We start from the raw sequence: 23,602 nt of genomic DNA on the forward strand, positions 1-23,602 counted from the left end.
TCATGAGACAACTTATTTTTTACAAATATTTATTTATTTTTATAGAGAGAAGGGAGGGAGACAGAGGAGAGGAACACTGATTGGTTGCCTCTTGCACACCCGCAACTGGGGACCTGGCCTGCAACCCAGGCGTGTGCCCTAATTGGGAATCGAACTAGTGATCCTTTGGTTCACAGTCCAGCACTCAATCCATTGAGCCACACCAGCCAGGGTAGCAATTTATTTTTGAATTAGCTTTTTATTGAAGTATAACATTCGTTCATAAAATACATGACTCAGAAGTGAATCATTGCAAAATGAACACACTCATGTAACAAACTACTCAGATTAAGAAAGAGAACATGTCCCTGGCTAGGGTAGCTCAGTTGCTTAGAGTGTCATCTGAATATGCCAAAGTGGTGGGATCAGTTCCCAGTCAGAGCACAAACAAGAATCAACCAAGGAATGCATAAATTAAGTGGAACAACAATTTGATGTCTCTCTCTCATCCCTTCTCTCTCTAAATAAATACTAAAATAAAATAAAAAAGAGAATGTCCCCAGACATTCCCAGGAGCCTACTGTGTGTCCCTTCGTAGTCACAACCCCCTTCCCCTCCAAAGGTGACCTTCTATCATGACTTCTAATTCCGTAGATTAGCTTTGCCTGCTTTTTGGACTTCATATAATGAACTGATATGCATGTGTTACTTTATATCTGGCTTCTTTCTCTCAACGCTGGGAGATTCATTCTAGCTGTTGCATACATCAATAATTTATTTTCATTATTGTGTAGTATTTAATTTCTTGAATATACTATACTTTATTCATGATACCATTGGTAAACATTTGGATTCTTTGAATTTGAGGAGTATAATTCATAATGTTGCTACGGATATTCTCGCATGTATCGTTCTGCTGGAAGTGGAATGGATGGGTCAAAGCCTATGCTTACTTTCAGCTGTACTGCATTCTGTCAGATTTCCAAAATGGTTGTATCGATATACACCTCTATCAGCAGCGTATGAAAGTTCCAATTGCTCCACATCCTCATCTACACTTGGTATTTTTCCATTTTAATCATTTTGGTGGGTGTGTAGTGATGTCTCATCCTGGTTTTAATTTATATTTCCCTGGTGATGAATGAAATTATGCATGTTATTCTCACTATCCGTTGCTGTGTTATAAATCATCCCTAAACATGAAAGCTTAAACAGCTGACAGTCCTTTTACTATCTTCCACAGTTTCAGGGGTCAGGATTTCAGCAGGTAAGCTGGGCAGAACTGGCTTGGGGTCTGTCATGCAGATGCAGTCAGATGGCGGCTGGAGGAGCTGAGGGCTGGCCAGGCATCTCTCTTCATGTAGGTCAGGGCCTATCCATGTGTCTGCCTGCTTGGACTTCCTCACAGCACAGTGGCCTCAGAAGAGTCAGACTGCTTGTACAGTGGTTGAAGCTTTAAAGACAGTACTCTTGCCCTGGCTGCATTTATGTTTCTCTCTCTCTTTCTCCCTCCTTCCCTGCTCCCCAAAAATAAATAAATAAAATTTTAAAAAAAATCTTAAGGAAAAAAAGACAGTATTTCAACTAACAGAGCAGAAGTTACATTGTCATGATCTAGCTTTGGAACTCACATAGCATCAATTCTATCATATTTAACTGACTTAGTCACAAAAGACAACTTAGTTTCAAGGGAAGAAGACATATGCTCTGCATCTAATTGGAAGGATTGTTGACGACACATTATAAGAGAAACAAGTGGGTCCTGCTGATGTGCCTCAGTGGGCTGAATGTCAGCCTGTGAATCTAAAGGTCACTGGTTTGATTCCTGGTCAGGGCACATTCCTGGGTTGTGGGCCAGGTCTCTGGTTGGGGGTGCTCTGGAGGCAACCAATCAACATTTCTCTCCCTCCCTTCCCCTCTCTCTGAAAAATAAAGTCTTAATGGAAAAAAAAAAATACAATAAAGATCAAAGTTAATAAAGAAATACAATCACATTTTAAAAATAAATAAATGAAAATCCTTCTAAAAAATGCAATCTTCTGGCCCTAGCGGCTGGTATGGCTCAGTGGATTGTCAGTCTGTGAACCAAAGGGTCACCAGTTCAATTCCCAGTCAGGGCACATGCCTAGGTTGCAGGCCAGGCCCTCAGTAGGGGGCGCACAAGATGCAACCGTACACTGATATTTCTCTCCCTCTCTCCCTCCCTTCCCTTCTGTAAAAATAAAATCTTTAAAAAAATAATTTAAAAATATTAAAAATGCAATCTTCCAAACATGTCTTCATACATCCCTTGGCTATTCTGTGTAGGCTTGAGTCCATCACTTGTCTATTATTCTGTATGTTTTACTGCAATTAAAAATAAAAAAGTCAAGCCATGGCGGGATAGCTCAGTTGGTTAGAGCATTGTCCCAATATACGAGGTTGTGGGTTCAGTCCCTAGTAAAAGCACATACAAGAATCAACCAGTGGGCCCTGGCTGGGTAGCTCAGTCAAAGCATTGTTCTGATACACCGAAGCTGCTGGTTCAATCCCTGGTCAGGGCACATACCTCAAGAAACCTATGAATGCATTAATGAGTGGAAAAACAAATTGATGTGTTTCTCGCAAATCAACTTTTAAAAATACACCAATGAATGCATAAATAAATGTAACAAGAAATTAATGTTTCTTTTTTTCTCTCTCTCAAATCAATTAAAAAATAAAAATAAAAGTTATATATAAATGGAATCGTACAGTACGTCACATTTTGGGATTGGCTTTTTTTGCTCAGCATAATTCCCCGGAGATTAATGTGATTAATGTCTTTTGATAAATAAAGTCTTTTTTAAAATATGGAACGCTTCACAAATTTGCATGTCATCCTTGCACAGGGGCCACGCTGATCTCTGTACCTTTCCAATTTTAGTATATGTGCTGCTGAAGCGAGAACAATATGGACAGTCTTAGTATTCTGAGTTATCAGTGTTTTATAGTTACCGATTTTCATAGTTTTAAAAAATCTTTGCTTACCCTAAGGTCATGAAGATACTGTTATTTTCTACATGTTTTATTTTTAAGTATATTTTATTGATTATGCTATTACAGTTGTCCCATTCTTTTTTCCCCCCTTCATCCCCGTGCCCGCTCTACATGTTTTATTTATTTCACTTTTCACATTTAGATATATAATCCATCACGAACTGATTCTGTATACAAGATGAGGTTCAGGATCAAGAACCATTTTTTCCCCATAAAGATACCCAGTGTCTTTTATTGAAAAGATTGTTCTTCTGCATAGCTCTGTATTGCCACTTTTGTCATAAAACAAATGTGGGTCTATTTTTGGACTCTCCATTCTATTCCTTTGGTCTACTGTTTGCCAATATTAATCACACTGTCTTAATGACTAAAACTTAAGTCTTGATCCTGATAGTTAAGTCCTCCAACTTTGCTCTTTTTTAAGTTTGCCTTGCTTATTCATGTTCCTTTGGCACTTCCCTATAACTTTCATGATCGGTTTTTCTTTTTTTAGGAGTTCAAGTGGCGGTGGCAAGATTTATTAAAGTAAAAGTACACCTTGGAGGGAGAGAGAGCAGGCAGGCTCAAAGAACCACTTGTAAATTGGTTTGCCAATTAAAAATCTCTTGGGATTTTGATTGGGATTGTATTGAACCTATAGGCCAATTTGGGAGAATTGATGTCTTTGCAATACTGAGTCTTCAAATTTATGGAGACCTTTTTTATTTCATTTTTTTCTCATATCCAATACATTAGCAACTCTGCTTATTTCAAAATATATACAGAATCTGAGTGTTTCTCACTATCCCAATTGGTCCAAGTAGCCATCATATTTCACCTGTATTATTGCAATACTGGTGAGAAGCAACTGGTTTCCCTGGTATCCCCCTTACTCCTCTTCATTCTATTCTCAGCAGTGTTCAGAACAATGTTCTTATTGGGTTGTCTTGCTACTGTTGACTTGTTGGAGTTCTTATATATGGGATGCAAGTCCTTTGTCAGATATATGTATATTGTATTTTTTCTGATTGTGCTTGCTTTTTCATTTTTTAAAGTTTCTTTTGATGAACAGGCTCAATTTTTTTTTTATTGTTGTTCAATTACTGTTGTCCCAGTTTTTCCCTGGTTGCTCTCCCCTGCCTTGCCCACCCTCCCGGCTCCCTCAGTCAATCCCCAACCTGTTGTCACTTTGTCTGTTACCACGAGTGAGTCCTTTATACCTGTTCCTTGACTAGACCCTTCCCCGTTTTTCCCATTATCCCTTTCCCCCTCCCCACCTTTTCTTATTTATTGATTTGAGAGAGACATCAATGTTGTTCCACTTACTTATGCATTCATCGGTTCATTCTTATATGTGCCCTGACCAGAGGTCCAACCCACAACCATGGTGTATCAGGATGACACTCTAACCAACTGAGCACCTGGCCATGGCCTGAAAACTTAATTTGATGGTTCAATTGATCATTTTTTTCTTTGTCTTCCCCCCCCCCCCCACAAAGCAATCTTGCCTATGCCAAGGTCATAAAAACATCTGCCTCATTCTATAAGCTTTATGGTTTGAGTTTTTACTTTAGGTCTGTCATCCATCTCAAACTAGTTGTTATATATGGAGTGATGTAAATTTTTTTGCATACAGACCCAGTTGTTACAGCTCCATTTTTGGAAAAGATTTTCCTTTTTCCCTTGGACTGTCACAGTGCCTAGAGTGATCTTTTTAGAGATCACATTACTCCTCTTTCAAAACCCTTCAGTGGTTTCCCAACTCAGAGTAACAGCTGAAATATGCTCCATTAAGGTTCTACATTTCCACCCTGACGTCATCTACTGCCACTCTTCCAGCTGCTCATTCACTCATCACTTCCAAACACACTGACCTCCTTGCTATTCTTGATCATGCTGGACATACTCCCACCTTGGGGGTCTTTGGTTGGGAAGCTCTTTCCCTCAGATAACTGCACTGCTCATTCCTTTACTTTTTTTTTTTTTGTAGCTCAAAAATGTTTTATTTTTAGAGATATCAACTTTGGGGTTTTAAAATAAGCAGTGTAGGCCCTGGGTGGGTAGCTTAATTGGTTAGAGCATTGTCCCTGATATGCCAAGGTTGCAGGTTCAATCCCTGGTCAGAAAATACACAAAAATATAAAATAATAAAATAAAATAAGCACTGTCCTGGCTGGTGTGGCTCAGTGGACTGGGTGCCAGCCTGAGAACTGAAGGGTCGCCGGTCTGATTCCCAGTCAGGGCACATGCCTGGGTTGTAGGCCGGGTCCCCAGTTGGGGACATGTAAGAGGCAACCGATCAATGTATCTCTCACACATCAATGTTTCTCTCCCTTTCTTTCTCCCTCCTTTCCTCTCTTTCTATAAATAAATAAATATTTTTTAAAAGGCAGATTATTCATTAGAGAAATTGTTTCACAATACAGGTAATTTTAACCTTTATTATTATTATATTTTTAAATGTTAACTTCTCAGTTAGGTCTTTCTTCAATATCCTAAAATCTCAACACCCTCCTGAACTTCCGATTTCTTTCGGTTTTATATTTCTTCTTAGTATGGACCACATTATCTAACATACCATACCCATACTTCATTTTTCTTCTTTTATTTCTCCCACCTGAGCTCTGAAAGTTGTGGATTTGTTCTGTTTACTGCAGTCTCCCCAGCATGTAGGACAATGCCTGGCACATAGCAAGTATTAGATAAATTTGTAAAATGAACAAAAATATTTAAGCCCAGAAAAATGAAGTTACTTGTCCAAGATTACATAGGTAATAAACAATAGAGCTAAAATTTAAACCCAAATCATGCTCTTAAACCTGAGAAGTGGGCTGTATCACCGATGGGGCTTAGGATGGGCAGAGAGTTGCAGTGAACCTGAGAGCCTTCTCCATCTTCTGCCTGCAATGGAGCCAGGCCTCCCAGAGCTCAGGTCTAGCCTCAGCAATTGATTGGGCCAATGGCCACCCTGCCCCAGTATACTACTGGGGGCAAGGCCAGTATGCAGATGCCCCCCAGTGGCTAGGGAGGGAAAGACAGGCAAAATGTAGCCTTTAGGCTGAAGGTGGATGGGAAGGCAGACCTGGTTTATTTTCAGTTCCCAGTCTCTCCCCTCACAGAAGATACAATATAGGATGTGGGCATAACAGATCTTTATTTTATCAGAAGGGACAGGCAGTGGGGCAGTGCAGCATCCAAGCCCCAAACCGAACATGCAGCATTCACATGCAGGAACAGGCTGGGGCAGGGCCCAGGCCTGGGGTGAGGGACTGGGATCAGAGGACACCCACAGTACCCCTGCCAGGATGCTTGGGCCCTGGGCTCTTCTGCCTCCACTAGAGCAAGGATACAGAAGACTGGGTTGCTTCCCCATGGCTAGAATCCTATCACTCTGGCCAGGAAGAAAGATGGCACAAGGAGTATGGAGTTTGGCCAGTCTGTAGCACTTGATTCTGTAGGGGGTTGGCACAGCCCTGCCCAAAGGAAGGGCCTGGCCCAATACCCAGGACAGTGCAGCCCTTGCAGGAACAGGATCTACAGACTTTCTAGTCCCCAAGGGGGCTAGACCCTGATCCCAGAAAGGCTTAGCAGAGTTGGGACTAAGCCTCACTTCACCGAGTAGGGACAGGTCCATGAAGGGGCTTCCCTGAGCACAGCAGGGGCCTCCTAAGGCAGTAGTAAACTGTGAGAGCTGCTTTAGACAGGAGGCCTTGCTTCTGTGCCCCTGGGGTGGGGGAGAGAGGTAAGGTATGACAGCAGGCCTGGGGCTGGGAAGGGGTGAAGTAAAGGGCAATGGCTTGGACCTGTAGGCCACTGCTACCTAGGCTTAGAGGGGCTAGTGCAGGTGAGGCTGGGGACTTCCCAGAGTAGGGTTTAGGGCTGGGAAGACCAGGCCAGGAGAGGGGTGAGTGGCCATCCTACCCAGACCCCTTGTACCCATGCCGAAGTCTGGCCAGGGCCACAGGGAGGATGGACAGATGCACAGGGAACTTCAAGGCACCAGGATTCTGAAGAGCAGCAGGGCCACCCTCCACAGACAGTGATTATAATAAACATTTTCAGCTTAAACTACATGATGTGTGTAGAGGGTGGGTGGGGGGAGAGACAGAAAGAAAAAGACAGACAAAGGAAGAAACATATGTTTAGGAAGATGAGGGTGGAAGAGACACACCAGATGAATATGCAGGGAAAGTGAGGGTGTGGTGTAGAGAAGAGGAAGGAGACAGACGGGGGAGAGGGAAGACAGCCAGAGAAGGCCTGAACACGCAGCACTTCTGGTCCCTACAAAATAAGGCACCAGAGTCAGTAACATTCCCACTGTTCCTGTGGTACTAGAACAGGTGCTGAAGGGAGGAGCGGGAGGCTGCTGAAGGGTGTGGGCCTTCGGGCGCCTCACACTTGTGCACCGGTGGCCTTCTTGATGAGGGGTATCTGTAAGGGTGGGAGATGTTATGAGGCCATGGCTCTGGGGCTCATAACTGCTCCACCTGGGTTAGTCCAGTGGGCTACCCAGGCAACCCCACCACAGCTAGTGAAGTACACACCTTAGATAGGTCCACGCCTGTAAGGGCATGCACGGAGGCAGGCAGCTCGGCCAGCAGTCGGTTCACTTCTGATGTCACTTTATTGTTGTCCCCACTGAGGACCACAATCTCATCGACTTTGGTCAGTGGGGCGGCGACTTTGGCAGCAATCTAGGAGGTTGGGTGGGAGAACAGCTTGGTTCATTCTGACTGTCCACGTGCCCTGTCCAGGATTCCCTCCCTTCCCTCTCAATCTCACTTAAACCTCAAAACAGCCTTGTTCGAAAGCCATAGCCTGGGTGTCTATTGTAGAGTTCCTGCCCCCTGCTGAATACTCCCCCATTTAATTCTAGTCAGCCTGTCCCTGTGCTCCTGACAAGGTCTACAGAAGTTCCTGCGCATGCCCGGCCTGGGGTGGGAGCCTCACCTGGGGCAGGGCCTCCAGCACCAAGGCCATCTTGGCTGAGTCCCCATATTTCTGGTAGGCCTCAGCCTTGAGCTTCATCCGCTCAGCCTCTGCCTTGCCCATCGCCTCGATGACTGCGGCCTCTGCCTCGCCGATTTTTCGGATCTTCTCAGCCTCTGCCTGAGCCAAGAGGACCTGCTTCACTCTGGGGGAGTCCAGGGAAGTTGGATCAGTGGGAAGTGCCAGGGGCCCCTCAGGCCTTGCCTGGGGGCCAGCAAACCCTCAAGTCCTCTGTTTGGGCAGGTGGTGATGGGGGGGCGGGGGCGGGGCCCTGGCATTCTGGCTCTGGCCAGAGAGAGAGTATGGGCTCCCAGATGCAAAGTGAAGTATGGGATTAACCAGGATGCCCTCTGTACCAAGCACCATACCAGGCCCTCAAACCTCCTTTATTTCAGTCTTCCTAACAACAATCCCATATTCTTCATGGCGAGTAAGCAGGGATGGAGAACAGGCTTACACTGTGGTCAGGAGAGTGGAGGGAGTGCATGCATGGCAGAGGAACCTGGCTCATGTCCCAGCCCCTGGCACCAAGCAGCACTCACTTTTCACCCTCAGCTATCTGCTGTATGCGGTGTGCCTCTGCCTCAGCCGGGCGCCGCACCGTGGCAATGAGCTCCTTGTCTGTGCGCAGGATCTCCTGCTCCTCCACTGCAATCTGCTTCTTACGCTGTACGACCTCAATCTCAATCTCTTCTTGCCGGATCTTCTGCTGCTCACGGGCCCCTTGTAGCTCATAGGCCAGCTGGGCCTCAGCTGTCTGTGGCAGAAGTGTGCTCGGCATCAGGCTAGTTGCCAAGCCTTAGGCCCTGAGCCCCAACCCGGGTGATGTATAGCTACTCACCTTGATATTGACTTCCTCACTGAAGGCTGACTTTTGCAGCTCAAAGGCTCGCTTGGAGTCAGCGATTTTGGTGTCTGCCATGAATTTCACGTCCAACATCTCCTTCTTGCACTCAGCTTCCTGGAAGCAGGAGGGGCAGGTGCTGAGGGACCTCTGAGAAACCATGGTCCCACCACCCCTGAGTTCCATGTCCTGGGGGATGGGACGGAATGCCCACATACCCGGATGCCTGCGTCCCGCTCAGCCTCTGCCACACCAATGTCAGCATCTCTCTGTACCACAGCAGTTTGCGTCTTGCCCAGGGAGCTCAGATAGTCCACTTTATCATACACATCCTGAGGAGGGAAGGGGAATCATCCCTAGGAACAGTTTTAAGCACAAATGTTCCCCTCTTGTCAAGACCCCCCACCCCCCCGCTCCTAGATGGTTGGAATAGCTTCCCCATCAACTGCACCTTGATGGTAAAGCTGAGGATCTCAATGCCCATTCGGCCAACATCAGGGGCTGCCACCTCCCGTACCAGCTTGGCAAACTGGTCCCGGTCCTGATAAATCTGCTCCACAGTCAGGGTCCCTGGGGGCAGAAGGATCATGAGCTGGCTCCCCAGGGACCTAGCCAGCTAGGAAAAGGAGGAGGCATGCAAGTTGAGGTCTGAGTGTATGCAGAGGTTGTACAGTCTGAGCTGGGTCTTCCTGGTTTCTTCTTAACAGTGTTTAGTGCCATGCTTCCTTCTGTAGAGTCCAGGCTGGGTGAAGAAGAGTGTTCCAAGAAGCACTAGATGCCTGACCAGACTAGCAGCCCCTCACCCTCCACCCCAATACCCTCCCCTTTACTCATGTCACCTGAGGTTCTGGAAGGAAAACTTGAAGGAAAATGTTTCAACTTTTCATCTAGAAACCTCTGTGGGCCTGGAGGACCCCCCTGCCCCACCCTGTACTCCTCCCTTGCCCTGGCCTGGGGACCCCATGAGGTTCCTTGAAGGCAGCAGAGGGGTCCCTGGGTTGGGCAGGGTCTCACCGAGGATGGAACGCAGGTGCCCCTCCAAGGTCTGCAGGACGACATTCTTGATGTCTTGCACATTCTTGCCCAGAAATTGCTCGCAGGCTACGGCCAGGAGCTCCTTCTCCGTCATGATCTTCACCTGCCAGTGGTCACAGAGGCGCCTGAGCCAGGCTAGGGGGAGGCCAATGGAAGCCCCAGACCCAGGTGTGGAGGGTGGTAGCTACATCCCTCCCCTCCTTGTTCAGGCCTGGAGGCCTAGGGGCTGGAGATGGGGGTGAAGTCTGTCTGATGCCTCTAGCGGGGATAGTACCCAAGAATTTTCACACTTAGAAGTTTCATCCTCACTGGCAGCTCCAGGCCCTGACATGGCCTCTCTCCTGGACATGTGGGGCTTATCCCCCCACCTCTCCAGTCTACTTGCTATTATCTCATTAGCCAATTCCTCCCTGGCAGGCTCCCCACAAGTGGGAGACCTGTAGACTAAGGGGCAGAGAATGCAAAAAGGACAATGAGCAATAGGGACAGAGACAGAGAGGCCAAGAAAGAGCACCTAGACAGGCAGGGGACAGGTCCACGGCATGCCAGAGAGGGTGGGCATCCTTTTGCCTTTCCTTCCCAAGGTAGTAAGCCAACAATCTCCTCACCAGAGGCCTATGGCATTGTTGAGTCTTTCCGCCCTGTGAAGTTGTACGGTGGACTAGGGCAGGAAGGCCCTCACCCAGGCACCAAGCTGGGAATATAACACAGTCTCTGACTCCGGAGCCCAGAGTCTGCCTCACACGGCCTCACACCCACGGAACCCCCTACCCAGAGAACAGGATAGGACCTGGATTCTGGGGCTTGGCATTTCCGACACCTGCAAAGAATGGGGTTGGGTTAGTGAGACAGGAGCCCTCAGCACTGGTTCTGTCCCTCGTGGGCCCGCTGAGAAGAAAAGGGGTGTCTGTTAGTCCTGCTGGTGGCCAAGTGACCAAGAGAGCATGTTCCAGTGGTGATGACCCTCTTTTGGAAGGGGAGCGGGGGCAGTGGTGCTGGAGAGAGACTGACCCTGGCTGCTGTCCTCTCCTCCCGCCCCAAATCCCAGCACAGGACGAGGCAGCTCAACGGTCATGCGCAGGGCTGCTGAGTTACTATACCTGGGCGACACCCGTCACAGTTAAAGCTACCCCCTCGGCCGTCTCTACGTCCTCGCAGCGGGGCTGTAACGTCATAATCTCTAGGGAAATCCTGCCAAGAAATGCAAAACAGGGGCATGGGTCTGGGGGCCCAGGGCCTGGGATGTGGGGAGAGAACCCAATACCTCACTGCTCCAGCTGGGACTGGCCAGGGATCTTGTTGCAGAGGAAGATGGGGAGGATTCCCAGGGGTTGCAGCTGGGAGTATGTGTGAAGGGGAGGGGTAGGAAAGCAAGGCAGGGCAGTGCAGGGGGTTCCAGGGGAAGGAGTGTGAGTGTGCTACCCAAGTGTATACATGTCCTCTGTTGAAATCAGCCTGGCTTGAAGAGTGGGAAAAAGAAGCAGAGAAGTGGTTATGGTCATCTGGGCTGGTGGGAGTGTGGGGAGAGCCCAGGAATAGTTGTATGTACCCATCAGAGGGCAGCAAGTAAGTGCTGGTACTCCAGGCTGTGCTGTGTGGGTTGTCCATGGGTGCCATCTGAACCTTCCCCAGGGGCCCCCACCTGTTCCCTGGGTCTGCTCAGCACTCCAGAATGGTCCAGCAGGCTGCCTAGAAAGCTCTGCCTGGCAGCCTGGCCGGCTGGGAGTATACCCTCTGCTGAGCCAAGCTGAGGAGATCCTGCATCTGCCCTTTGCTAGGGAAGCCCTGCCTGATCTGTTCATCTGCCAACAGGCTGTGATGTGAAGCCTACCCTCTGAGTTGAGCTCAGATGGTCAAGTTGGGAATGAGGCCACAGTGGGGCTTCCTGTCCCAGACAATCTGAGGCCTCAAGGGCCACATCACCCAGCTTAAAAATGGACCTGGGCATTTGCAGTTATTTCAAGTACAGTAGTGGATTTGGAGGCAGATGGGGCTGCTTTCGGCTGGATGTTGAGGGAGGCCAGGGCCCTACCCACTCCACATAAAGTGCTTGGAGCTTCTCAGGCCTCTGAACTGAAGTCTACCCTCTCATGGTCACAAGGGGCAAATGAGATGGGGTGGTCCCCTTCTTAATTAGAGCTGGCAGGATGGGTGAGAGGAAGGGACTAGTGGTACAGTTTTTGCCCGAAAAGGCTGAAGGGCATTGTCATGCAGAGGGAAGGAGGTGGGTTAGATAACACTTAGGTCTCTCCTAGCCTGGGTACCCAGGAGCATGCAGGCTCTGAGGGGCAGGGGCTTTGTGATATATTTTTCTTTTCTTTTCATTTTTCTCTTCCCCTTCCCTCCTTCCTTCCTTCCTTCTTTTTTCTTTCTAGGATTTAATTTCTTTTTTTAGAGGGAGGAGAAGGGAGGAAGAAAGAGAGGGAGAGAAACATCAATGTGCAAGAGAAACATCGATCTGCTACCTCTCATTCGCCCCCAACTGGGGACCTAGCCTGCAACCCAGATATGTGCCCTGACTGGGAATCAAATTGACAACCTTTTGGTTTACAGGCCAGTGCTCCACCCACTGAGCCACACCAGCCAGGGTTCTTTCTTTTTCTTATAATAAAAACTTTTTCTTCAATGTGTCTATTAATCTTAGAGAGAGAGGAAGGGGGAGAGAGAGCAAGAGAAACCTTGATCGGTTGCCTCCCATAAGCACCCTGACCAGGGATCGAACCCCCAACACTTTTGGTGTATGAGATAGAGTGCTCCAACCAACTGAGCCACACTGGCCAGGGCAGGGGCTTTCTGTTATTCACTGCAGCATTCACAGTGCCTGGAACTGAGAAGGTGCTCAGTGGAGAGTTGGTGAATGAAGTAATGAAGATGGGAACCTGCACATTACAAAGAGAGCACTTGAGTTACTAAGTGCTCTGGTCTAGGAATGAATTTCATCAGCTACGCCTGCATGGTAATGAAGAGTGAGACACCAGGACACTTGCTTTTCAAAGAGAGATTGTATTCATAATAAAGCTTGTGTTTCTCTAGCACTTCTTTTCCAAAAATCCCAAAGTGCCCTCATACTGTTTTACTTGCCTTTCCAATACCCCTACATGGCACAGAAAGGGCATGATCCTTCCCATTTCACAGAGAGGTAAACTGAAGTCTAGTAACTAGAGATCTCACAGGCCTCTCAACAAAGAATGAGGGGCAGAAAATGGTCAAGGCTCTTTTGGCTCAGACCTGTCAAGGAGATTGAAGGGGGCAAGGGGCTGGGTGAATAGCATTCCCCATGGGACCTGTCTTCTGTCTTGCAGGACAGGGAGCTAGGGCTTCACACTAGGGTGTCAGCCTGGAGAAAGGGCTAGCAAAGGCCTCCCTGGTACCTGGAAGACTTCATCAGCTGTAGACAGGACTGAACCCGCCCCACCTGGACAGCCCTACCACCTAAGGGCCTGTGTCTTCTGCTTCAACTTACTCCCAATTTAGGCTGGGAATGCGAGGACACCCACTGGCAGACTTTGGCAGAGCTGCCAGAATCCCTCGCCCTTTTCCCACCAGCCACCCCAAAGGGTGGGGGTAAGGGAGCTGGGATCTATCCTGGCACCCAGGGGAGCAGAGGAGAAAGAGACACACTCTCAAAAGGGGAGTCCATCCAGCTCCGGCCTGCCAGCCCCCACAGGGCATGAAGAAAGAAAGTTAGACACAGAGGAGGAAGCAGGTGGGTTATTACCTGTGCAACCCCTGTTACGAATAGCGGGACCCCCTCCGACGTCTCAATATTCTCACAGCGACACAGGATGGTCATAACCTCCAGAGACAGTCTGAGGAGCAGCCAGGGGTAGGGAGAGGTAGGGACAGGAAGGGGTAGGAGGGGACACAGCAAACACACACAGTGGTTATGAGATAAGCACTGATGCCGGATGCCTGGGGGCAGGGTTGCTCTCCACACTTCAGCCCCCCACTGCCAGTTCAGCCTAGGGCTGTAGGAGAACAGACAATCCCTCACTGGCCTGAGGCCTCTGGGTCTCCTCTCTAGCCCCCGTACCCTTCCAAGGAGCTGCTGCTGGGCTGGAGAAAAAGCCTGTTGACATCCTGGACCTGTGACCTGAGGCTTGTGCATAGGGCACCCAATTTGCTCACCACCTGTTCCCCAGGAGAGTTCTAGCATGATCTGGGAGACTTAGCCTCAGCTCCACACTCCAAACACAGGCAAACCTGTTTTCCCAGAAATGGGGAGGAAGAGGCCACTCTGGGGACTAATGAGCCACAGCAAATACCAAATCCTGCTTGGGGCACATACCCTCAAGGTCTGTGCTACATATCACTAAGGTAATTTAGGACCAGAAAAGCCCAAAGAAAAATTTGGATTTTCTTATTTGGGGGTGGGGTGGGGGTGTCAAGGAAGGCTGGGGGAGGAAGCGTGCCCTTGTCAGAATATTCACAGGGAAAACTAGGACATGATACAGCAATTCATTTTGGAATTTCCAATGCTGGGCACAGGCAGAGAAGAGTCATGGCAAAGAAAACAAGGCACCCGGAAGCTACTTGGCCCACCCTAGCTGGGCCTCCCTAGGGCAGCGTGTGTGCGTGCGAATGTGTGTGGGGCGGTGTCTAGGCAGAGGCCAGGCTGTGGAGAGCGTGGATGCTTTCCCTGAACCAGAGGAAAGGAGGACAGACACTGAGGCTGGAGGAGCAGAAGGAGGTGAGCTGGGGTGAGGGGTGATGGGCAGCCGCAACCCCAATTCTCACATGCCAGCCCTGTGGGCTCTGGCCATGCAGATGTGCAAAGGCTGCCTTCTTTCAAGCCCTTACCTCTAGCACCCTTCGGCCTGAGAGGACTCTAGACCTGGCCCAGACAGGAACCCACCAAACTCTCTTTTGGGGAAGGAGGACAGAGGGAGAGAAGGAGAGAGGAAAGGAAGGAGGGAAGACGGGAGGCTGCAGCTCAGATGCCAGAGTTGGAGGAATTGCTCAGGTAAGGAGACAGCTGCCTACATCATGACAGCGCAGGACATGGCAGCACAGTGCAGCAGGAGGGACTTAACTGAGCAGCCTGGAGAAGGAAAGCTGACACTGAGAGTCAGTGACATGTAGGATGGCTGTGGAAAGTACCTTGAAAAGGATACTGAGGATCCAGGCTGGCTTAGAAGCCTCTACTCTGACATGAGAGGCTCCTGCTGGCCTAGGGAAATGAAGGCCTCAGCTTGTAGAGATGTCCCCCAAGCAGGTTAGAGGTCAGGGAAGGGGCCATCCCCAGAACAGGGCCCAAGAAGGAGAGGGGCTGCAGACTCAGACTGACCAGCAGCTGGGACCCCAGGGAGGACACTGTGCCTGGGTGTGTGAGATCAGTTTCCTAGGACAAGGTACAAGGCCCTCCACCTCTTACTTCCAGACTTGCTGTCAGAGAAGCTGGGCCCTGTCTTGGGAGGGACCAAGAATGTGGAGAAAGTGGCAGTTGTTGCCCTAGTAGTAGATGCCCACGTGGGACTGGTCTCTGGGCAAGTCGCAAATTCTCTGCACCTGGCCGTATGTTGAGGCATTCAGACAAGATATTCTGTTGTCCCAGGACTGCACAGCATATGGGCTGGGCTGGCAATATCTCTGGAAAGGACAACCCATGGTTTCTGGCAGGCCAGTTGGCCCATTGAAGAGTGCCTAGGAGCCTCCTGAGAGTAAGTTGTGACCAGTATTGATTATTCTGACACTTTGGCTTTGGGCCAGAAAAGTCCCCCAGGATTATACCCAGACAGAAAGTGAGGGGAGAGATGGGAGAGTGGAAGGGGTTACTAGGCAATCAGTGAAGTTAAAAAGCTGTGACATGCTTCCCATGCCCCTGACCCTAGCTGACACTCTCGGACTCCCTGGAGCCCCACACACTGATAGCTCGGTGCAGCCATGGGACTTCTCTGATGTCTGGTGGGGCTGGGGTGGAAGGGGATTTCCACTGGAATCTCCATCACTTCCCCTTCAGGATGACACCCCCTGCCCCCCTCATGCCATACCTTCACAGCTACGCTGCCCTTGCTGCCTGGGTCCTGGCCTGGAAGGATCTGGGCTCCTCCCTCAATCTCCCATAGTCAGAAAGGGGGTGATGGTAGAAAGGTGGCTGGCATGCCTCATCTCCTTCTGGGTGGGCAGTGAGGGCAGCAGGTAAGGTTCAGGTCAAATCTTGCCCTGCCACGGGCTCTGGGGGTGCCAGCAGGTGTAGTCTGATGGTGGCCCCGTGGGGGACCGCAATGTCCCTTCCCCTAGTCTTCCCACACTGATTTAGGAGGCCCACACTGGTCTTGCCCTCCCTGGCACTAATTCCTCAGATCCCCACCCCTCTCCAACCAACCACTGGCACATAGCCACTTCAGATTCTATATCCTCTGCTATTTAGCCCCTGCCTGCACTGTCCCAAGGCCTGCAAAGATGATGGTGCATGTAAAGGGTCTCTTCAGCCTTTTTTCCCCTCCCTAGACTCACTCTAAACAGGATGTATAATTAGGGCTTCATAAATAACTTTGAGCTAGAATCAGGGCATTAGGATTATCCCTGGGTAGGACCCTGTACTCTCTGGGACAGAAGTGATGCCTCCAGTGGAAAAAAGCACACCCACTAAGGAAAGGTGCCCATGGACAGAACTCCAGCATCCCTCTGCAATCCATTTTGCCTGTTTCTTAGGAGACCCCCACCCCCAAAATGGAATGTGGCAAGTGTTAGATGCCCTGGCTGACCTGTGGGATGAAATGGGAAGGCTGGAAACTTCCCTTTTGCCCTTGCCTGCCAAGTTCCCTGAGCGCCGCCCCCCCACCCCCCGCCCGGCCCTTACCTCTGGGTGTCGGAGATACACCACCAGGCCCAGGCCCAGCCGCCAAACACATACTGCTTATAGTCTGAACCACAGCAGCCCCCTGGAGAGCAAAGCAAAACATTGTATGTCAGTCAGCTCTTGGGTTTGTCTACCTCTATCTGTCCAACTGCAACCCTAGGCTTTATCTGCTGGGATACTTAACAAATCCCACTGTTGGGCGCCAGATGCCGAGGTTACACAAAGTGGGCAATCTGCATAAAAAGGAGGATATCCAATGAGTATGTCAGAATGTAAGTGCGTTCAGAGAACAAAAGAGGTCAATGGGCAGGAGTGAGCAAAAGAAACCTCCATCTTTCATTCAACCATCCATTTAACAAATTAAGAGTATTTTTTTGTGCTAGGAATACAGAAATGAAAATAAGTCCTGCCTTGAAGAAGGTGAGATGAGGAGGAGGGACCTTTTCCTGAGATGATTGTAATACCATGCTAATTCACCTATTATCAGGGCAAGTGCAGGCAGACAGGGAATGCCGCAACTCCCCCCCCACCCCCCCACCTCACACTCTGGGAGAGGGAGGGATGGAGGGAGGGAGTCTTGAGTCAAGATGGGAGCCTTGCTCAAGCCTGGCAGACACACCTCGCAGAGGCTAATCCTCTATTCCCAGGATTTCAGAGTGACTTTATTCCTCTGTGGGAGCAGATGGGGAAGGCAAGACCTCAAAACAAAGGCCAACTCATGATATCAATGGGAGAAGTAAAGCAAAGGGCAAAGGTCTAAAAAGGAAGTAGTTTGCCCTGGCTGGCGTGGCTCACTGGGTTGAGCATCAGCCTGCAAACTGAAAAGTTGCTGGTTCGATCCCCAGCCAGGGCACACGTCTGTCTGGGTTGCGGGCCAAGTCCCCAGTTGGGAGCGTGCAAAAAACAACCGATTGATGTTTCTTTCCCTCTCTTTCTTCCTTCTTCTTGCTCTAAAAATAAATAAATAAACAGAGAGATAGATAAATAACTAAATAAAATCTTAAAAACAATAAAAAGGAAGCAGTCCCTGGAAACTATGTATCTATGTATCAGCTATGAACAGAGTATTGAATCTGGTCTGGATCCAGATTCTTGCTGTGGACATGTTCAGCACGCTTTCTGTAAAGAAATGAGAAAAATCAATTCCTGAAATTCTTGTTTTGAAACCTCCAAGAAATGCCAAAATTACTCAAGTTCAAGAAAACTTGTAAAAGCTGCAGGGGCAGTTCACTTGTAATGCAAACATATGTATGGAAAACATGATTCACAGGAAATGTGATCTGTATATTTAAAAACAAAGCAAAACAAAGGAAATGTGATTTGGGAAAAAAGCCAGCGGATGCCATTATTTCCATGTTCACAAACTGGGGCTTTCAGGAGAGCCTTAGGGTACTGCATTCCAAGGTCAGAGGTTAGGGATAGTTTCCCGTACCTGAGCTACAGTGTCTATGAGGACCTAAGGCAATAGACAAGGTGGTGGTAGGGGAGGGACAGATCAGTGTCGCAGTTATTAGGCCAAGGAGCTGTGTGTGTGTGTGTGTGTGTGTGTGTGTGTGAGAGAGAGAGAGAGAGAGAGAGAGAGAGAGAGAGAGAGAGAGGCGGGGGGAGAGAATATGATGGGGTCCACAAAGGGATTTAAACTGGGGAGCAACAAAACTACATTTACATTTTAGAAATACTGCTTTGTACAAGGAATAAGATATTGGGGTCAGGGAGATTGAGTAGAAGCCTCTTGCAGTGATCTAGGCAAGACATGGTGTCTGAGGGGGATAACTTCTAGAGCTTTCTGTGTGAGTGGAAAAGTTCTATAGCTGCACTGTGCAATAATGGCAGCCACTAGCCACAGGTGGCTATTGAGCACTTGAAATGTGACTGGTACAACTGAGAAAATGAATTTTAATTAATTTAAATTGAAGTGGCCACATGTGGCTAGTTGCTACCATATCAGCACAGCTTTACAGTCTAGTTTTGGGTGGGTGGTGAAGCCAGAAACCAAAACAGAGAACTTCAAACTGGAGAGTGTTGGGTGAGTGGAGGTGAAGGAACAAAGTCCCCAGGGATGCTGAGGGCCTGTTAGGTTCAAGAACTGGCATCTGAGACTGTTCACTAAACAGCCAAATCAGCTTCTTGGGCCTGCTGCTGTGCATAGTGGGCAAGTAGCTGGGCCAGAGGTCCAGGGAGCAAAGATCAGCTCCACGTGTAAGTAGGGGGTGGGAAGAGGAGGTCTTAGTCTCTGTTTCTCTGTGGAGAAAATAACTGTTCACAGGGCTGCTCTTCAATGGAAGCTGCTGGAGTGGGGTACAAGAGCTCTAAGGACAAGCAGTCAGTCTGAAACCTAAACCATCTCGGGATTCAGTGAAACTGGAAGAGGGTCAAAAACCACAGTTTGTTTCACTTCTGGCCTGGTGGGGGTGGGGCATGGCTGCCTCCAGCCAGTTCCTGGGAGCTTTTCGGTGCTGGGGGCAGGAGGTGGTAGTGGTGATCCATAGTGGGCTAGCGGGAGGCCAGGGGGGGAGGTTGGAAGGATGTCCACCCTTTACCTTTAACTTAGTCTTTGACCTTGGGAGCAGGCTGCTACAGCTCAAGCTGGGCCTTGGCCAAGGGCAACATGGCTAGGTTCCCGGGGTAGCAACAACAGGAAGCTGGGATTGCCAGATTACCCTGCTCCCAGCAGCCTCTTCTTCTGGAAGGCATCTTTCTTCCAGCTTCCTGGTAATGCTAAGCCTGAGCACCACTCCCAAAAGAGGACACTTAGGTGCTCCTTCCTTGCCTGTCTTAGCTTCCACTCTCTTCAGACCTGAAAGTTTTCCCTAAATTTTATCTCACTTTTTCTAAACCAACCTGCTTTCTTTTGTCTGTCCTCCACCAAGCTAAACCATCACAGAACACCCTTAGATAACCTCTGCCCCACTCTTGGCCCCTCTCCAGACATACTTTGCTCTCTCAAGAAAACCCCCTTTCCCTTCTTGCCATTCCCTTTTCCACTTCCTTCTGACCATTAGTGCATATTCTGCAAGGGGGATTTGGCTTTTTATTGAGCCACAAAAGCCCTTATTAATCCAGAAATGCTGAGATGTTCATAAATGCATAAAACAAAATATGTAAGAAACAAATTATATTATCAAAATATTAAAGCAACCAAATATGTGGCATAGTGTGATATGTAATACACAGTAATATGTGCTAGTTTAATACATTACATAATGCCTCTGGTAGATCTAATAATAGGTTTCATTTAAAAGTAGTGATGAACATGAATGATTTTTAAGGTATTACAACAAATGCAGTATGGCAGGAAAATATCTGCTACTACCACCACGGACTGTCACTGACATTCATAATCATAGGACATGCTAAATATAAATGCACTTTTCTCCACATCCAAATGCACAGACCTCTAAATTCTATCTACAGTCCCTAGGTTAGGAACCTCTGACCTCTGTGCTGGCTGTGGGTCAGTTGGTTGGAGCATTGTCCTGTAAACTGAAAGGTCTTGAGTTAGATTCCTGGTCAGGGTACATGCTTAGATTGTGGGTTTGGTCCCTGGTGGAGGTATACAGAGGTAAGCAATTGACGTTTCTCTCTCACAGTGATGTTTCTCTCCCTCTCTCTCCCTCCTTCCCCCTCTTTAAAGTCAATAAGCATGTCCTCAGGTGAGGATTAAAAGAAAGAAAGAAAAAAAAAAAGGAACCTCTAACCTATTATAGAAATGAGAAAAAGGTGCGTGGTATTTGGATTTGCCTTTTAAAATCCCAAACTAGACCCTGGCTGGTATGGCTCAGTGGATTGAGCGCCAACGTGCAAACCAAAGGGTTGCCAGTTTGATTCCCAGTCAGGGCACATGCCTGGGTTGAGGGCCAGGCCCCTAGTAGGAGGCACGTGAGAAGCAACCACACATTGATGTTTCTTTCCCTCTCTCCCTCCCTTCCTCTCTGTCTAAAAATAAATAAAATCTTTTTTTTTTTTAAGTAAAATCCCAAAGTAGAAATAGAGTGAAAGGAAAGGTTTTATATTATAGAACGGAGAAGGAAGGTTAGACAACCAGAAGAACCTCCAGACTTCTCTGGTGAGAAAGTAGACCATAAGCCCTGGCTGGCGTCCCTCAGTGGGTTGGGTGTCATCCTGCAAAGCAAAGCGTTGCTGTTTCGGTTCCGGGTTCCTGGTGAGGGCACATGCCTGGGTTGCATTCCAGGCCTGGTCCCCGGCTGGGGTGCATGTGAGAGGCAACTGATTGATGTTTCTCTCTCACATGAATGTTTCTCTCCCTTTCTCCCTATCTTCCTAAGTAAATAAATAAAATCTTTAAAAAAAAAAAAAAGATGACCATGAAATATATAAGCACTCTTCTTCTGAAATTGGGCTCACTTAATAAGATGCCGTTGGACTTAGATACAGGCCCAACTAACCAGGTAGGGCAGAGCTGGCAGTAGTTGCTCTGTTTTACTAGGAGTCCATGTGCAAGCAGGAGTTGCATCTCATTTTGGTAATCTCAAATCCCAAGGTTGTATTATGCTAGGCATCATCTCTCCCTCTTCCCTTTCGTCCTTCCTTGACTCCAGAGCCCTCAATTTTCAGCATGGCCTCCTCTCCTCACCCCTAAAATAGCGTCCAAATTAGCTGCACTGGCCTCTGGCAAGAGGACTGGGTTTCTGACAACTGCAAAGTACAGAGCAGCCCATCTCAGGGGTTCCTCTCATCCCTCTCCAAAGATTCTGCAAACTGAAAGGTCTCCAGTTCAGTTCTCAATCGGGGCACATGCCTGGGCTGCAGGTTCATACGGAAAGCAACCAATCACTGCTTCTCACTCACATTGATATTTCTCTCCCTCTTTCTCCCTCCCTTCCCCTCTCTTTAAAATGAAAAATTAAATTAAATTTAAAAAAGAAAGAAAAACAAACTGCAGATTCAGGTGCTAAAAGACTTTTTTCAGGGTGGAAGCTGGGAGACTGGTCCGGGTCTTACAGACATAGGTGCAAGTTTGGTGTCAAGTGTTCTCTGGGGACCTCCCTCCTGATCCCAAGTCTATCTCAGGTGTTTAGGAAAGTGAAGTAATCTTATCTTCCCTACAGGGGTAAGATCCTGATCAGGGAGAGTGGGTATTTCCTATACCAGTGGAGAGATTGTATTGAGATCCAGGCTAAGCAAGAGACCGTGTTCTGGGGTAAAAGCTTCCAATGGACTTACCAATCCTCCCCAAGGGTGGGCAGCTACAATATATTGCTTAGCCTTAGCCAGCCCTAAAACTCTGCACACAGGCTGAAAATCTGCATTGAAAATGGAAAGTAAGACACCAGGCCTTCAAGCTGTCAGAAATCGCGGAGCCTCCCCAGCACGGGGAGCCGGGGCTGCTGCACAAACTGGTGCCTCGAAAGGCTTCAGCCACCCCCCCCAAAAAACCCCAAATATACCATTTGAAAGGCAGCCTTAAAACAAGATACCTCTTCCCTCTCCAATACTGCAATCCCCAAGCCCCCACCTAAGCTTACGGAAATTATGGAGCCTGCAGCATTTTGCAACGGGAGTGGCACAACCCAGAACACGGTTTCTCAACCTGTAGAGGCCGCACCCGCGTCTCCCAGAGCACAATGCCAGGAAACCCCAGCAAGCCCCAGCCTACTGGGGATTAACCGGTCTAATAGAGCCCGGAGAAACGGTCTGAGCCCCAGGGCCCCTCCCACGATAGGCGCTCGCCCTCCAGCTACACGACCCACCCCCAGTCTCGGGCGCTGGAATTCTGCCAAACCGCCGTTCCACTCCCTCCCGGAATCCCACGGCTTCAGTTGGGGACCCCGAAGGCCACGGAGGGGGGGACACAGCCGAGAGGAGAGGCGGAGAAAGGAGGGGATAAACACGGGAAAACACGCAGTGAGGGAGGAGCCGCTGGTGGATGCCGAAGAGCTCGGAGCACCAAAAATGTGAGTATGGGGGATCCTCCCGGAAGGGTCTCAGGCGCGCCTAGGAGCGCGATAGCCTCAGGCCCGACACTCGGAGCCCCCACCACGACACTGCCCTCCATCCTCGGGGCCCTTCCCTGGCCTACCCTTTCCCGTTCGTTTCCCAGCCGGAGATTCCCTCCTCACCCACCTTCCTAGGCACAACCCCCTACCCCCGCCAACACCATCCGGACTGGGCAGCCCAGACCCACCACCCTCGCTGACCCCTCACCTGAAACCACCAGCGCCTCGTTGGGCCCCACCGTGTGGCAGTTGCCCATGGCGCGGGCGGGACGGAGGGCCCTCAAAGACCTGGACAGCAGCAGGCAGCCCACACCAGCCCGCACGGCCAGCCGCGCCCAGCCTATCCCACCACCCCCCGCGGCGCCCCTCAGCGGCCGCAGCCGCGCCGGAAGTGTGGCCGCGGAGGGCGGGGCCGGCAGGGTGAGAAAGGCAGCAACGCGCGCGAGCCTCCGCAATCCACGCGCTTTATTGCACGCGGGTCGGGATCGTGGAGCCCAGCCCTAAAGCACCGCGGAAGGCAGTCCTCTGCCCGACGGGTCTCCTCAGTAACAACCGCCCTACCCTGCCTTACCTCGCAGCACCGATCTTTCAGTAGCCGGCCCTGGAACTGGACTGCCTGGGTCCACATCTTAGCTGTGAGACCTTGAGCCAGTCCCTTACTACTGCCTAACCCTGTTTCTGTAAAACGGGGATAATTTAACTACCTAGCTACATGGTTGCAAAGGACCCAGTTTAGTAATTCTCCGTGTTAGCAGTAAATCAAATTACCAATTCCCAGGCCCTCATCCGGAGTTGATCAGCATCAGTAAGGGTGCGGCCTGGAAATATGAACAGTGGCATATCACACACACACCCCCTCTCAAACTTGGCTTACTGTCATTCTTAGGAAGAAAAAATTACCCATTATTTACTTCCACTAGGAAAAGAGCTGTCCCCAGTCATACCTTGAAGCCTCAGAAAGTAACCACGGAGGTAAAAATTGTATACTCCTCAATGGCC

General features: G+C 49.2%; 1 protein-coding gene and 1 non-coding gene across 6 annotated transcripts; both read right to left on the bottom strand.

Moving 5' to 3' along the window:
* Positions 1-2,804: 2,804 nt before the first annotated feature.
* On the bottom strand, positions 2,805-2,908 carry LOC129070371 (U6 spliceosomal RNA). Its single transcript, XR_008529114.1, has one exon. It is a non-coding gene; the product is annotated as a U6 spliceosomal RNA (small nuclear RNA).
* Positions 2,909-6,092: 3,184 nt separating this feature from the next.
* Positions 6,093-22,967, bottom strand: FLOT2 (flotillin 2). 5 transcript variants are annotated; one of them, XM_054573227.1, is made up of 11 exons: positions 22,812-22,967; positions 16,647-16,728; positions 10,945-11,035; positions 9,824-9,947; positions 9,261-9,379; positions 9,028-9,141; positions 8,807-8,926; positions 8,508-8,722; positions 7,927-8,110; positions 7,521-7,670; positions 6,093-7,407 (listed from the first exon to the last, which is right to left on the bottom strand). In XM_054573227.1, the coding sequence occupies exons 1-11, from the start codon at positions 22,858-22,860 to the stop codon at positions 7,369-7,371; spliced, it is 1,287 nt and encodes a 428-aa protein (XP_054429202.1). In that variant the 5' UTR covers positions 22,861-22,967; the 3' UTR covers positions 6,093-7,368. The 5 variants fall into 5 exon arrangements, with proteins under 5 accessions (XP_054429202.1, XP_054429198.1, XP_054429199.1 ...); XM_054573223.1 differs by lacking the exon at positions 10,945-11,035 and adding an exon at positions 13,563-13,653 and having other exon boundaries at positions 22,812-22,947; XM_054573224.1 differs by lacking the exon at positions 16,647-16,728 and having other exon boundaries at positions 22,812-22,947.
* Positions 22,968-23,602: the final 635 nt, after the last annotated feature.

The sequence above is a fragment of the Pteronotus mesoamericanus genome, unplaced genomic scaffold, assembly GCF_021234165.1.
Source record: "Pteronotus mesoamericanus isolate MK-2021 breed Mesoamerican mustached bat unplaced genomic scaffold, CSHL_Meso_final contig_246, whole genome shotgun sequence".
NCBI lineage: Eukaryota > Metazoa > Chordata > Mammalia > Chiroptera > Mormoopidae > Pteronotus > Pteronotus mesoamericanus.

Coding starts and splice junctions, on each gene's coding strand:
- FLOT2 (XM_054573227.1), bottom strand. CDS start 22,860: ATGGGCAACTGCCACACGGTGGGGCCCAACGAGGCGCTGGTGGTTTCA. Junction 9,948..10,944: donor CTGTGACGGGTGTCGCCCAG/GTATAGTAACTC, acceptor GACCACTGGCAG/GTGAAGATCATGACGGAGAA. Junction 7,671..7,926: donor TGCTGGAGGCCCTGCCCCAG/GTGAGGCTCCCA, acceptor CCAACCTCCTAG/ATTGCTGCCAAAGTCGCCGC.